The sequence below is a fragment of the Homalodisca vitripennis genome, chromosome 5 (genome assembly GCF_021130785.1).
Source record: "Homalodisca vitripennis isolate AUS2020 chromosome 5, UT_GWSS_2.1, whole genome shotgun sequence".
NCBI lineage: Eukaryota > Metazoa > Arthropoda > Insecta > Hemiptera > Cicadellidae > Homalodisca > Homalodisca vitripennis.
In genome coordinates, this window is record NC_060211.1 from 33,989,310 (window position 1) to 34,001,329 (window position 12,020).

At 33.6% G+C, this 12,020-nt stretch overlaps 2 protein-coding genes across 6 annotated transcripts in view; one reads left to right on the top strand and one right to left on the bottom strand.

Moving 5' to 3' along the window:
* LOC124361965 (WW domain-containing oxidoreductase) overlaps positions 1-10,319 on the bottom strand; it is a 35,159-nt gene extending 24,840 nt beyond the window's left edge. For 2 of the 5 annotated variants that reach the window (XM_046816074.1, XM_046816073.1), the window contains exons 1-3: positions 9,886-10,227; positions 7,165-7,264; positions 6,592-6,656 (exon numbers count right to left, since the gene is read on the bottom strand). In XM_046816074.1, coding sequence (XP_046672030.1) covers positions 6,592-6,656; positions 7,165-7,259 — 160 coding nt within the window. In that variant the 5' untranslated portion in view covers positions 7,260-7,264; positions 9,886-10,227. Of the gene's footprint in view, positions 1-6,591; positions 6,657-7,164; positions 7,265-9,885; positions 10,228-10,258 lie in introns of those variants that run through there. The other 3 variants (XM_046816071.1, XM_046816070.1, XM_046816072.1) reach the window with 3 other exon arrangements.
* On the top strand, positions 1,656-6,072 carry LOC124361966 (E3 ubiquitin-protein ligase MARCHF2-like). The gene is made up of 4 exons (XM_046816075.1): positions 1,656-1,830; positions 3,029-3,264; positions 3,356-3,583; positions 5,868-6,072. Exons 1-4 carry the CDS (start codon positions 1,743-1,745, stop codon positions 6,006-6,008), a joined length of 693 nt encoding a protein of 230 aa, XP_046672031.1. The 5' UTR covers positions 1,656-1,742; the 3' UTR covers positions 6,009-6,072.
* Positions 10,320-12,020: the final 1,701 nt, after the last annotated feature.

Genomic DNA, 12,020 nt, shown 5'->3' on the forward strand with positions numbered 1-12,020 from the left:
ATTATAACATGCTGTGGATAAATATTAAAAGCAGCAATGAAATGAGGGGTGGATATAAATCCATCCCTTACCTAGGTTTAGACAAAAGAAACAATATGTCAAACAATTTAACCAGGCATCAAAGAGAAATAAATACACGCTAACAATAACAGATAATAAATCACAACAGATCACTTCAAACTGATCTTGGATTTACCAAACTTAGGTACCTAGCTATTGTACCATACACTAGTGCAAGGATTTTCATGAGTACCGAGTTGGTAAATAGATGTTTATCACAGCTTAAAATTTTTACATCATCATAATATTTTGATAAATATAACCAATTTATGGTTTATGCTAGTAAAAAAGGTAAATTAGAATTATTTAAATTTTAAATATTAAACTAGATATAATAGTGTATTTTGTTTCTGTAAAAAGTAATCTTAAATTATATGCATGCAACATTGTGAGGTAGACATTTATTTGAGTTGAAGCCAAATCCTTAAAACAATAATTTTTTTTAATTTTGAACCCTAATTGACAATTACTTTTTCTCCTTTCCCTATCTACAGGGTGTTTCAGACTACCATGCAGTATCTATAAGAGATCTATAAGATATAAGAGATACAACCAAACTGATTGCATAATTTGTTTCACCAGATTCCCCCATTTTGACCCCAAAGAATTCAGTAAAATTTTTCTTAACCTAGAAAAATTGCCTAAAAGGGAGTAGGGTTTCAATTTACTGCTAAAACCTAAATTGAAGACATTTTATCACACCCTGATAAATAAACTTAATATTGAGTGTGCCAAAATGCTTAGGGTACATAGCAGTGGCGTAGCTACCTTGGGTGGCACCTGGTGCGGAAGTTGGTGGTGTCCCACACAACACACTTCACGAAACAAATAATAAATGTTCCAATGAAACGTAGATCACGTTTCAAGATCACGAGTATGGGACGGGGAATCCCCCTCGACAGTGTCAGGCTCTTTTGGCTGCTAGAGGAGGAATCCCCAAAAAAAATTTTTGTGCTAGCGATTTATTTTTTGTTTGTTTGTACATTGTTCTTAAAGTTGAGAGACCAGATGGGTGACACCCCAAAAAAGGTGACACCCGGTGCGCCCTTCCCCGCCGCCCCCCATTGCTACGCCACTGGTACATAGACCTTTCAAATAAAATATCACATGACCTTTGTTCCCATTTCAAACTTTTCCAAAAACGATCCATATCATCCAAGAAGTGCTCTTTTGGGTAGTTTTTCTGGGTTAAAATAATTTTACTGAATTCTTTGGGATTTAAAATGGGGGTATCTGTTGAAACAAATCATTCAGCTCAGTTTTTTTGAGGCTGCTATAGATACTGCATGGGTGATCTAAAACACCTTGTATATCCAATCCTACAAGTGATCTTGGATCATTTCTACATTATACTACTAATTGGGCAAACTGGTTACAGTGAAAGGGTTACATAATCCCAGTTTACTGCTGATATCCGGTCCAGATATTGTTATTACAGACTTGTTACTTTAAGGTCATCCTCAAAAATATATTATAATCATATAAATATTGTCAATATTGATTATAAAATATTCATTCAGATGTCTAGGCTGACTGAACCACTTAAACTGGTGAAAAAAATAAATCTACTGCGAATCATAGCGCGCTATGACGACAACAATACTACCAAATCCTCAGTAATTGCTGCAGATGCACAGAAAATTTCCAGCAACACTTAGGCATTAGAGAGCAATGTAGATAAAATGAACCAGATGAACAGCAGTGTCTCATGTCGGATCTGCAAGAGCTTTTCCGGCAACGATCTAATCAAGTCACCCTGTCTTTGTAAAGGTAATTGTAAATTGAGGCCATCTATTCTCAATCCTTGTTGCTCGGCAACAATTTATTCACCAATGCTATAAATACATGTTATAGGTCACGCAAAAACACCATTTTTCTCATGATCCCCCTGTCTTGCTGATAAAATTTTAAAGGAAAAGGATATTACTGATCTTTTGATTAAAAATAACTATCCTAAGTCAATTATTGAACGAGCTAAGACTAAAAACAAACGTTGCAAGCAAATTAGCAAGAAAGACAATCCTAATTATCTCACTACTGTAATTATTCCCTATGTAAAATTAACATCAGAAAACATAAATTCTAAATTTAACATCCATACTGTTTTAAGTAATATAAGAAGTTGCTTAACAAAATTAAAACTAAAAAAAACAAACAATAGGAAACCAAGAATGTAATATATAAAATTGGTTGTGGATCCAAAAAGACTTATATCAGACAAACATCAAGTCCTACGGAAATGAGTCTAAAACGACATATTTATAATTATAAAAAAGAAAACATTGAAAATCTACATTAGTTAAACATGCTATAAATAAAAATCACCATATAAATTTTGAATCATTAAGTGTAGTTTTTAAAGAATCTTCCTGGACTAAAAGAAACAAAATTGAAAAAACCTGACGGTTTTGAAAGATTAATGTATTTCCCAACCTTTTGTAAATTTCAGTGACATTTTCTACCATTAGTAAAAGACGAAATCCATTCAAAAATTATGAATTGCAAACCATATTTTTCTACATAATTATATAATTTATTAGGTTTTGGTCTTTACAAGTACGAGTAGTTTTAAACTTTATTATAACTATTTAATCAGATGTTTTTTTTCTATTTTATACACATTTTTCTGTTAACAATAACTGGTGATGCTTTAACTGGTGAAAGCGCTTTTAAAAATAAAGTAAGTTTTGGAAGAAATAAAAATGTATTTTAGAATAAAACATTATTCTATTCAGACTTAGACATTGCACTTTTTAACAACATCAGAAACAATTAAAAAATCCAACTTAGATTTCCTTTACTTAACTTTAGCCAGAAGAGTGGAGTTGAATAACAATCTAACGATATTTGATCACAATACACTACAAGGAGTTATTTTGAAAAATGCTTGACTAAAGGAAAGTAATCTCATTTGAAATGTAAATATTTGATGTATTGTTCTATAAATGAAATATTTATACTGGTTCAGGAAGCATGGGCTATGTCCACTTCACGTGTCTGGAGCGCTGGTTGAACCAGGCGAGTAGAGACTCCTGTGAGCTGTGCCATTACCGATTCAATGCTGTTCAGAGTCGTCGCTACAGTCTTCTGCGCTCCTGGTATATATGGATCAGTAATTCTACCCACCGCACGTATCTGTGTTATGATCTCCTCATAGCCCTCATCCTCACAGCCCTCACGCTCGCGATAGTCTGCCTTTGTCTGGTCAGTATTATCCACATCCATCAGTATTCAATAAATTTCAATACTGACTTACGTCAATGATTGTAATCCACGTACAAAATTATTTCTACAGGTGGGTATCGGAATATTTGTGACCCAGGAAGACAGACCAAGCTTAAAGGAACCGATTGTGCGAGGAATCATCATGTTCTTCCTGATTATGCTCATGTCCAGCTATATGACCACCCTGTACCTCATACTCCAGGACCACGTCAAGCCCTGGTACAACTGGTGGCGTTCTTGTATCAGTGTGAAACTCATCATCAGTCCTGATTTGGTGCAACCATGCCTACAGGTCCAAGTGAGGAACTCTTTTCTAATACAAAATTCATCTTAATCATTTTCCTCAGAAAAATACCCTATTCTCTCCAATTTATCAATGAAGTTGAAAACTTAAGCTTTTGACTTGATGCTTTTAATGATAAACCAAGATCAGAATGACTATCCGTTAGCATATGAAATTTCCTTGCCTGGACTGGAATTCAAACCAAAGTTCCAGAGATCTTAAATACTCAGCTACTTCTGGATCATAGTGGTGGGCGCACCTGTCACTTTTTGGGATCACTGAAAACGGTTTCAGTCATCCTCCCCATAATATAACGTATACACCTAGGTTTCGTAATTCTATAATATAATATTTTACCTATGCCTTAAAAAAATAATCCACAATAATGTGTTAACCCTAAATTGCCAGGGCTAAAACAGGGTATTTAGCAGTACTTTACTAGTAATAATGTACTTGATAAATCAAGTTAAAGCAATGGTAATTTAACATATTCAAGTCAAAATTTTCAGTTGTTTTTGGTTTCTACCCTTTTGATGAAAAATACAAATATAATCACAAAATAAGTGTAGTATAAATAAAAAAAAAACAGCTTTTAAGTTTTGGAAATAATATTTTTAGCTACTACACTAAATGTATTTTGTACTGCAGGAATTGTGCTTTTATAAATCTATATAATGTAATAAGCATAAATTTATATTTTAAAGATACTTGGAAAGAAACTTACTTCCACAACTTACTTACTTGTATTTTAAGGAGAAAACTAAATGAAAACTCTGTTTTAAGTTGTTTATCAACTTTGTTAGAACAAAGATTTTCTTGCGCCACATAATAAAACATGTACAAAACACTTAAAGATAAATCTAGTGGTGGTTAATTTCCATTTCAATTTATAAATATAAATATATCAGCTTTTCGTAAACGAGTGCTAATACACCCGCTGTTATAGAAGTTAGAACTAAAATTGAAAACAACAGTTACACCAACTGTGGTATGATGCTACTAATCGTCAGATCCACAGACCAAGCGACTTACAGGTGCGGCAGACATCCGATAGATTAATACAAAGTATTCTGAAGTTAAAATAGACTCTGTTTTAAAACAGGTTATTGAATAACAATAGGACAATCCTGCAAGTGTCTGTCAGCAGTCTATTAATGAGACCATGTATGCGCAAATAAGCAGAGGCAATCAGTGGGTAGAATCTAACCGCCGCACATTTGTGATGGCCGGTAGAATCTAACCGCCACACATTTGTGATGGCCAGTGTGTAATTTCAGATTTCTTTTAAACACGGTGGTAGTGAATATGTTAATAATCCAGTTGCTTTGCTGTGTAATGATAATTTCCAAATTTCAAGTTTAGTGCACAAAAATTAATAAAATGTTGGCCTTGTTATTTATTTTGGTAAGATAAAGCAAAACCAAGATTTTAGTTTGGTAAGATTTCAATAGATTAGCAAATTAACAAGTGTTAATTATTATTAAATAATGATCTAGTCCCTGTTACTGTTCTGGTGAAATATTATCGTTTTAATTTCACAATTAACTAAATAAACCAATATAATAGAGCATCAGAGGAACTGACCGAAAGTAATGAGTGTTTGCACACAGACGTAGACCTTTTCACCACAATATCAATAGGGTTCTTACTTGGACTAAGAAGGCCCATGTACCATGTTTCCAGTTATAGGACTTATCTACCAACAGTTATCGCACAGTCAACAAACAGACAGTTACATGCGCGGATAACGACACAATTAAAATAAATCCCTGCCAGGTCCTTAATATAGTAATTTCAGTTATATTGATGATTCTTTGATACCAGTAAAGTAGCAGGCCCGTTTTTCAATGCTTAATACCGGTGGTATATGTTTAGAATATACTCTTTGTTTGAAGTTTGTTTTCGACAATGGAAGAATTGTGAAGGAAACAGGATTTTTCCGGACATTTGCCATCATTCAGTAAAAATAATTAGTAACACTATGTTTTCGAAATTTGCAATCTGATCTCTTCCTCAGGTGAATACCTTAAAATGTAGGTTAAATAGATTTTTTTTTTTTTTTTTTTTTTTTTTTTTTTTTTTTTTTTTTTTTTTTTAAGCATCCATCTTAACTGCTTGGATTCTTTACAGTTCAATTCTATTAAAAAAATGTTGTGTTATTTTATAAAATGCACATTAAAATTTTAAAAAAAGGGCTGCTAATGAAGAAATTGGTTGTACTGAATAAGTTACGCAAAGATGAACAGATGTTTTATGTATGTATTTATGATTAAGTAAACTATCTCGGCCTGTTCCACAGGATCCTCCAGCCCAAGAGATACGATCCAAAGAGATGTTGTCATTGGTCCAATCAGACAGTTGCTGCAGTGTCTGCCCAGTGAAGCCAGACAAAACCTTTACTGACATAATAAAACCGACATCTGAAATTAAGGTTGCATAGAGATAACTTACTGAAATTGGCCTTTATGATAAATCTTTTCAGAATTAAAGCAACTTAAGATTGATGTGTGTTGTATAATAACTGATTTTAACCTATAAACAACACACAGAGAAATTAATTTTTAATCATACACAAAATTTAAATTATATCCTTGTATTTTTACTTGTACTGTACCTTTGTATCTTTCAAGTGTACGTAGACATTATACATAATTTCGCGCAGTAGACAACCCGAACAACACACTGACTTAGATATAGATGCCATCGAGTATATGTAAAAGTGAGCTAAGCAACACTTGTACAGGCCTACACACAAAAATACAATATAGTTATAGTTAAGTAGCTGCAGTGTTAAAACGGCATTGTTAAAACAATTTCTGTTTTATCTGTAGAGATGTATAAAAGTTTAATTCCTGTATGATTCTCTACTGGTCCACTGGACACCTCTAGAATAAAATGTAAAATGAGCTATAAACTTTATTAATTCATAAACCTCAGTGAAGCCTGTTACAGAACACTTGGCGAACTGATTATATGTATAAAAACATTTAGGCAGTAAATTTATAGTAATGTTGACAACATACCTCCAGCAACTCTTTTCTTCTTTCCAGTCCTTGGATGAGTCCATTGTGTTCCTTTTGTATTGTGACTGAAACAAAAATATCATTTAGCACTTAAACTTCTAAATCAATTTGCATAGAAACCATTACTTGACAAAATATTAGAAATCTTATTATTTCAGACTTTCAGAAAAACTAGACAAATAACAAATGTTTCTTCACTAGTTTATATTTAGCCTACAATTATAGTTTAGTTACAATATGTATTAAATCAACATTATTCGGAACAACAGTTAATTCTCTTAGCCTGAACATTTTTGAGTTTAAATACAAAAAAGTCTATATAGTAAAAATGTGTATATTGTATAAAGTCGTAAATGGACTCTTTATACATACCTTTGAAATAAGAGTGTGCACGACTATTTGATCCATTTCATTAGTTATTACTTTTTAGAAACATTAGTTATTAGGCATATGAAAACAAACAACACAGACATATTTTTAAGTTATTTTACAAATTTAAATTAACAAGGAGAACATTGTAGTTTCTAAGCATATGGGAAAGAGTAAATCATGCAGGTATAGGATACAACTCACTTGACATAATACACAGAACCATCTACAGTTGCTCGTTCTTCCCAGCCAGGTGGAAGATCGTCTTCACTGTCCGAGTCCGGCAAGACACTTGCCATTCCTGCTGTTAATAAAAGATTCAACATCAGACAAGTATTATCGAATATAAAAATGCATTTTCTAAAAAACATATCCTGGGGGCCAATTGTGATGCATCTCTGAAGCTACACTGGCTAGGTCAGAAATTATGGGGGAATTGTTGGGCATGTAAGAACTTGAACACCTAAAGCCTTGTTCGCAAACCTGGCCCAGATGAAATGACCCGACTGAATCAGCATGTAAGTTAAAGCATCTGTGTTGTTCCATATATATAAATTAATCTTCAGAATTTCTCCAGACATTTTGTTGGGCCTCTGTTGTGACTTATGGCTGCAGTTCCATATTGGGTCACCAAAACAATCAAACTAACGTTATAAATCTATCTACTGCATAAACTAATTGAACAAAAACTGTCAATGATTCAAATAATCAAAATTGAAAGCACATTAGTTGCATCTAGTTTTATCAAGAACAATTTATAACAATATCAAAAGAAGTTAGATAATTACATTAATTACAAAAACTAATTTTATCCAAACATTCAAATGAATTAAAAGTTTTAATTACTTATTGTTTTTCAGGCTATATGTCTTTGGCAAAATATAAGACACATAACTTTACGAGATTACTATTCTTCCATTGAATTATGTAAGATCATTATGTAGTCTTGATAAAACTAGATGTTATCCCTGTTTTTGAGACAAAACCACTCGCTTTTAGTAGATAAAAGCCATCTATGCTGTGTATTTATTAAATGTAACAAACAAAACAGTGTAACATTCGGTTACTTTTTATTACTGTTATAACGGCTTGTGACACAAATAAGCATATTTATCACTGTTGTACAGTTCAAGGACTTTACCGGTGCGCGTGGTCTTAAGTGTGTGATGATAAGTGGGAGAGGTGGTGGGGTACCATTTTGTGCTGCGTTCCGAAAATATTCCCTATGACTTATCGGCGACAGCCCTCTTTATCGGAATCGAACTGTCGCAATAAACTCATCTCACTCGCTAAAATTTAGTCTGTTTTGTGACGGTGATGAGTGTGATGGTTGCTGGAGCTTTGTTTTTACTGAAAATGTCTAATGAGTTAAAGTCACAATTCATATAAGAATAATTCCCGAAATCGTGAGTAATGTTTATAGATTGATGAAGGAAGAGACATACCATCAAACTGTTAATATTTCGTTGTTGAAGGCTCGTTAAAGAATTGCTCCAGAAACTGGTATATCAGAGCGAGTTGTGACTCAAATAAACGATGAGCGTAAAAATTGAAGGTTAGTAATCAGTGCAAGGCAAGTTTTACCACACAACAAAACCAATGATGAAAAACAGTGAGCTTACTTATTTAGATAACTCGATAAGTGTGTAGTGAGAAGAATAGTGTACAATTTCACATTGTAAAACATCGGATATCGATTGCGAAACTACTGAGAATCATACGTTTTATTAAATAAATTGTAATATTGAATTATTAATTAGGATAAAAACAACCAAAAAATTTGATAAAAACAATCGAATAAGAGTGTAGGCCACTTAATAGTCTACCCCAATTTTCTCTTATTACAGCATTAATGTTATTTTACGTATCCAAAGATGGTGTAATGGCTGACGTTAGCAGCTACCAATACAAAGTTGACTCACGATCATGACCATTTAAAATGAAATATTAATCCGCGCAAGAAAAGTAGTTCCACTTTTAATGATTAATAACTTCGATTTTTATCATTGTCACTCTTAAAACCTTATATTGTTTTATTCATGAGGATGATAGCAATAGACTAGTTTGTTAACGAAATTCGTTTTCGCTACTCCGGCTTTAATCTTCACATTTATAGTATAAATTGTTTATATTTAGTGTGCTTAACACACCCTTAATGTACCCTCTGCATAACAATAGAAAATTTGGTATTTATTTACAATACCGTGACCATGAAAAATGGACTTTTTTTTCATGGGTTGGGCATTTATAGCCAAGTATTATTATCACAGGTGCATATAAACTGGGGGGAAAGTATATCATTGTATTATATTGATGCCTTTCGGCCATTATTGCATTAAGGATGGAAAATAACCGACAAAATTTTGTCGAACAACACTTGGAGGGTTAAGGATCAGGGGCATCACGTGATCTGGGATTCGACTTTTGCAAGCTCGAGTTAATTTTTTTTCTAAAAGAGCAAGCAGTGCGCAGCACTGCGCAGCGGGCAGGCATCGTTGACAGGATTAACGTCATCATTTCAGTAAAATTGCCAGAGGTACTGTCAAAAACAGAGTTTTCAGAGGATTTCAAAAAATCGTAACTCCTTTGATTTTCGTTGCCGACGAATTTTTTCTTCACTATTGTTTTCAGGAAAAATTGTAGTTTTCAGGAAAAAAAAAATTAACATACCTTTCCATGGTCACGATTTTGTAAATTGATACTGAAAATTTTAATAATCCTATTAGCCACTATCAATATTAAGCTTTGAAAGAAGGAGTGAGTATAATGGACAATTGCTAATATACTGAAACAGGAGTGAAAATAATTAAAAATCGCTAATATACCCTCTATAAAACAGATACAACGTTGGCGAGTGGTAAATAATTTACTTGGACTATACCAAACTGCACATAAAGCATTGCCACATAGATGTTAATGGCATACCTTGATTGTTGAAAATCTAAACAATCAAAAAGAACAGAGCAGCCCTGTACTAAAAAGTCTTGAATTGGAATCAACAATACTTCAAGAGAAAGACAACTTGCACAATAAAAGTAACTATATAAGAGGTTAAGAATATTTCTTGAGATAAATTAAATTTAAGAGTTATAATGTATATTCAATTAGAGTAATTTTGTTTTACACTAAACATAAACATAACCACACGAAATTCAAGTGTTGAACTGCTGATAAACGTTTTAAGTATGAAATTGTTATTATACTTCAACAGAAACTAGCCTACAATGCTACATAATGAATTATACACATTAATCAATGAACTGGACTAAACAGGAATGAATATGCACTTCACTTAAACCTTCACTTCTAATCCTGTTTAAAAGCAGACGACGCGACGTGCAGTCACACAGTCTGACAGTCACACTAAATCTAGATTATGAGGTTAAATAAAGCATAGTGCCACTGGTAACTGCAGTAAATACAAATTTCCCACATATAATTAAATGTACCTGCCACCTAATCTCGTAATAATGATAATGCAACGTCGAAAAACATCCACGTGCTGAATAAAAAAAAAAATATATAAAGCAAGTTATTAAAACATTCTTAAAAAGTAAATATTAGTTTAAAATTATAATAAACTACCTTACTGATTTCCAATATCTTCTACGTAAACAATAACTACCATCCCATTTTTTTTTTATTACAGTCTATCGGTAATCAGCATATACATGTATCAGCATAGTCGTTTATATGTAGTAAAAATGATAATCCGGATACAAAAACAATGGTTCTTTCATTGTTCCTACTTTTAAAATTAAAATGGCGGATGGAATAAAATCTAGGAACTTCGGACTCTCCTTGTCGTCCATCTTAATGTAGTTATATGTAACTAAACAAGAGTGTTTCCCAATGTTATAATGCCAGAAGTTTTAGTGGATTTGCGTATTGCTCCCTGTCACTACCTTGCGTAAAGTGTGCTGGAAGTCATCTCACTGCTTATTTCCAGGCTTTTAAGGAGAACACTCTCCGGTACTGAGATTACTTACTGAAAGAGGCTATGTGGGTCACTGGTGGGCCTTGAGTAACAGGCGCCACCGCAACATGGTGACTAGGAACCCATCAGCCAGTCTGCTCCCAGACCGCTCATTGCACTCCCATCTGTGCTTGTCAACAAGCACGGCATGCTAACACAATAACACAGTTGTTGTCAAGCTCCTCGCTTCAGTATTTGCCGAAACACATCGCCTAGTCCCACTTACCCCATCTTCTGAAGATAGCCCTACCACAATGAATGTCGCCTTTTCTTTAATAGTGACTGATGGTGTCAGCTCAATATAGTCACGCTATATTCAGTGTAATAAACGCAACTAAACAAACTGGAAAGCAGCTAGAAAGGAAGATAAATATGGATAAGGTTTTACTTACCTCCGCTGATGCCAGTTATACAGTATCTGCAGCCAACGATTAACTGCACCAATACAATACCGTGGAGATACAGTTTTCTATGTCATCCTACGCCTAAAACCTCACACTTGTAAACGACCTATCGCACTGAGCAAAATCCACTACTCCTGGACAGACAACGTATGAATTAATATAATTTTGAAGTCGATCTCCTCCACATTTCTTTGATGCTAGGTTTTAAGAAATCTTCATCTGGCATACTCACGGCAATCCTTATGTCGTTCCACGAACTCTTGTTCCATGGATAGATAGATAGCTTATGGAAATTGTTTGTAACGCAAACTGTGTGCATGGCTTCTAAACATAACAAACTTCAAGTGTGTGCCTAAGACATAAGAAGGACATATCTTGTGTCTATGGAAAGTGAGATAAAGCAAGAGGAAGAATGCAGTGCTGATTCTCTGATATGTCACGCTTTAATTAATAATGCGTATGTAATTAGTTATTAATACCAGTCTAATTTTGTGTCTGCAGGAGTCGTTATTCATCATATTGTTTCGACCTTTATCTATTTGCAGCCTATAACACTGACATTGATTTTTTTGCTGATTCTGGCTGAGCTTTTACTTTTTGACCCCAAAATTAATAGAGCTCTTATTTGGATCATGATGAACTTCGAAGTCTTTAGGGCCTTTTTATAAGAGTTATATGAG

Coding starts and splice junctions, on each gene's coding strand:
- LOC124361966 (XM_046816075.1), top strand. CDS start 1,743: ATGAACCAGATGAACAGCAGTGTCTCATGTCGGATCTGCAAGAGCTTT. Junction 3,265..3,355: donor CGATAGTCTGCCTTTGTCTG/GTCAGTATTATC, acceptor TTATTTCTACAG/GTGGGTATCGGAATATTTGT. Junction 3,584..5,867: donor AACCATGCCTACAGGTCCAA/GTGAGGAACTCT, acceptor CCTGTTCCACAG/GATCCTCCAGCCCAAGAGAT.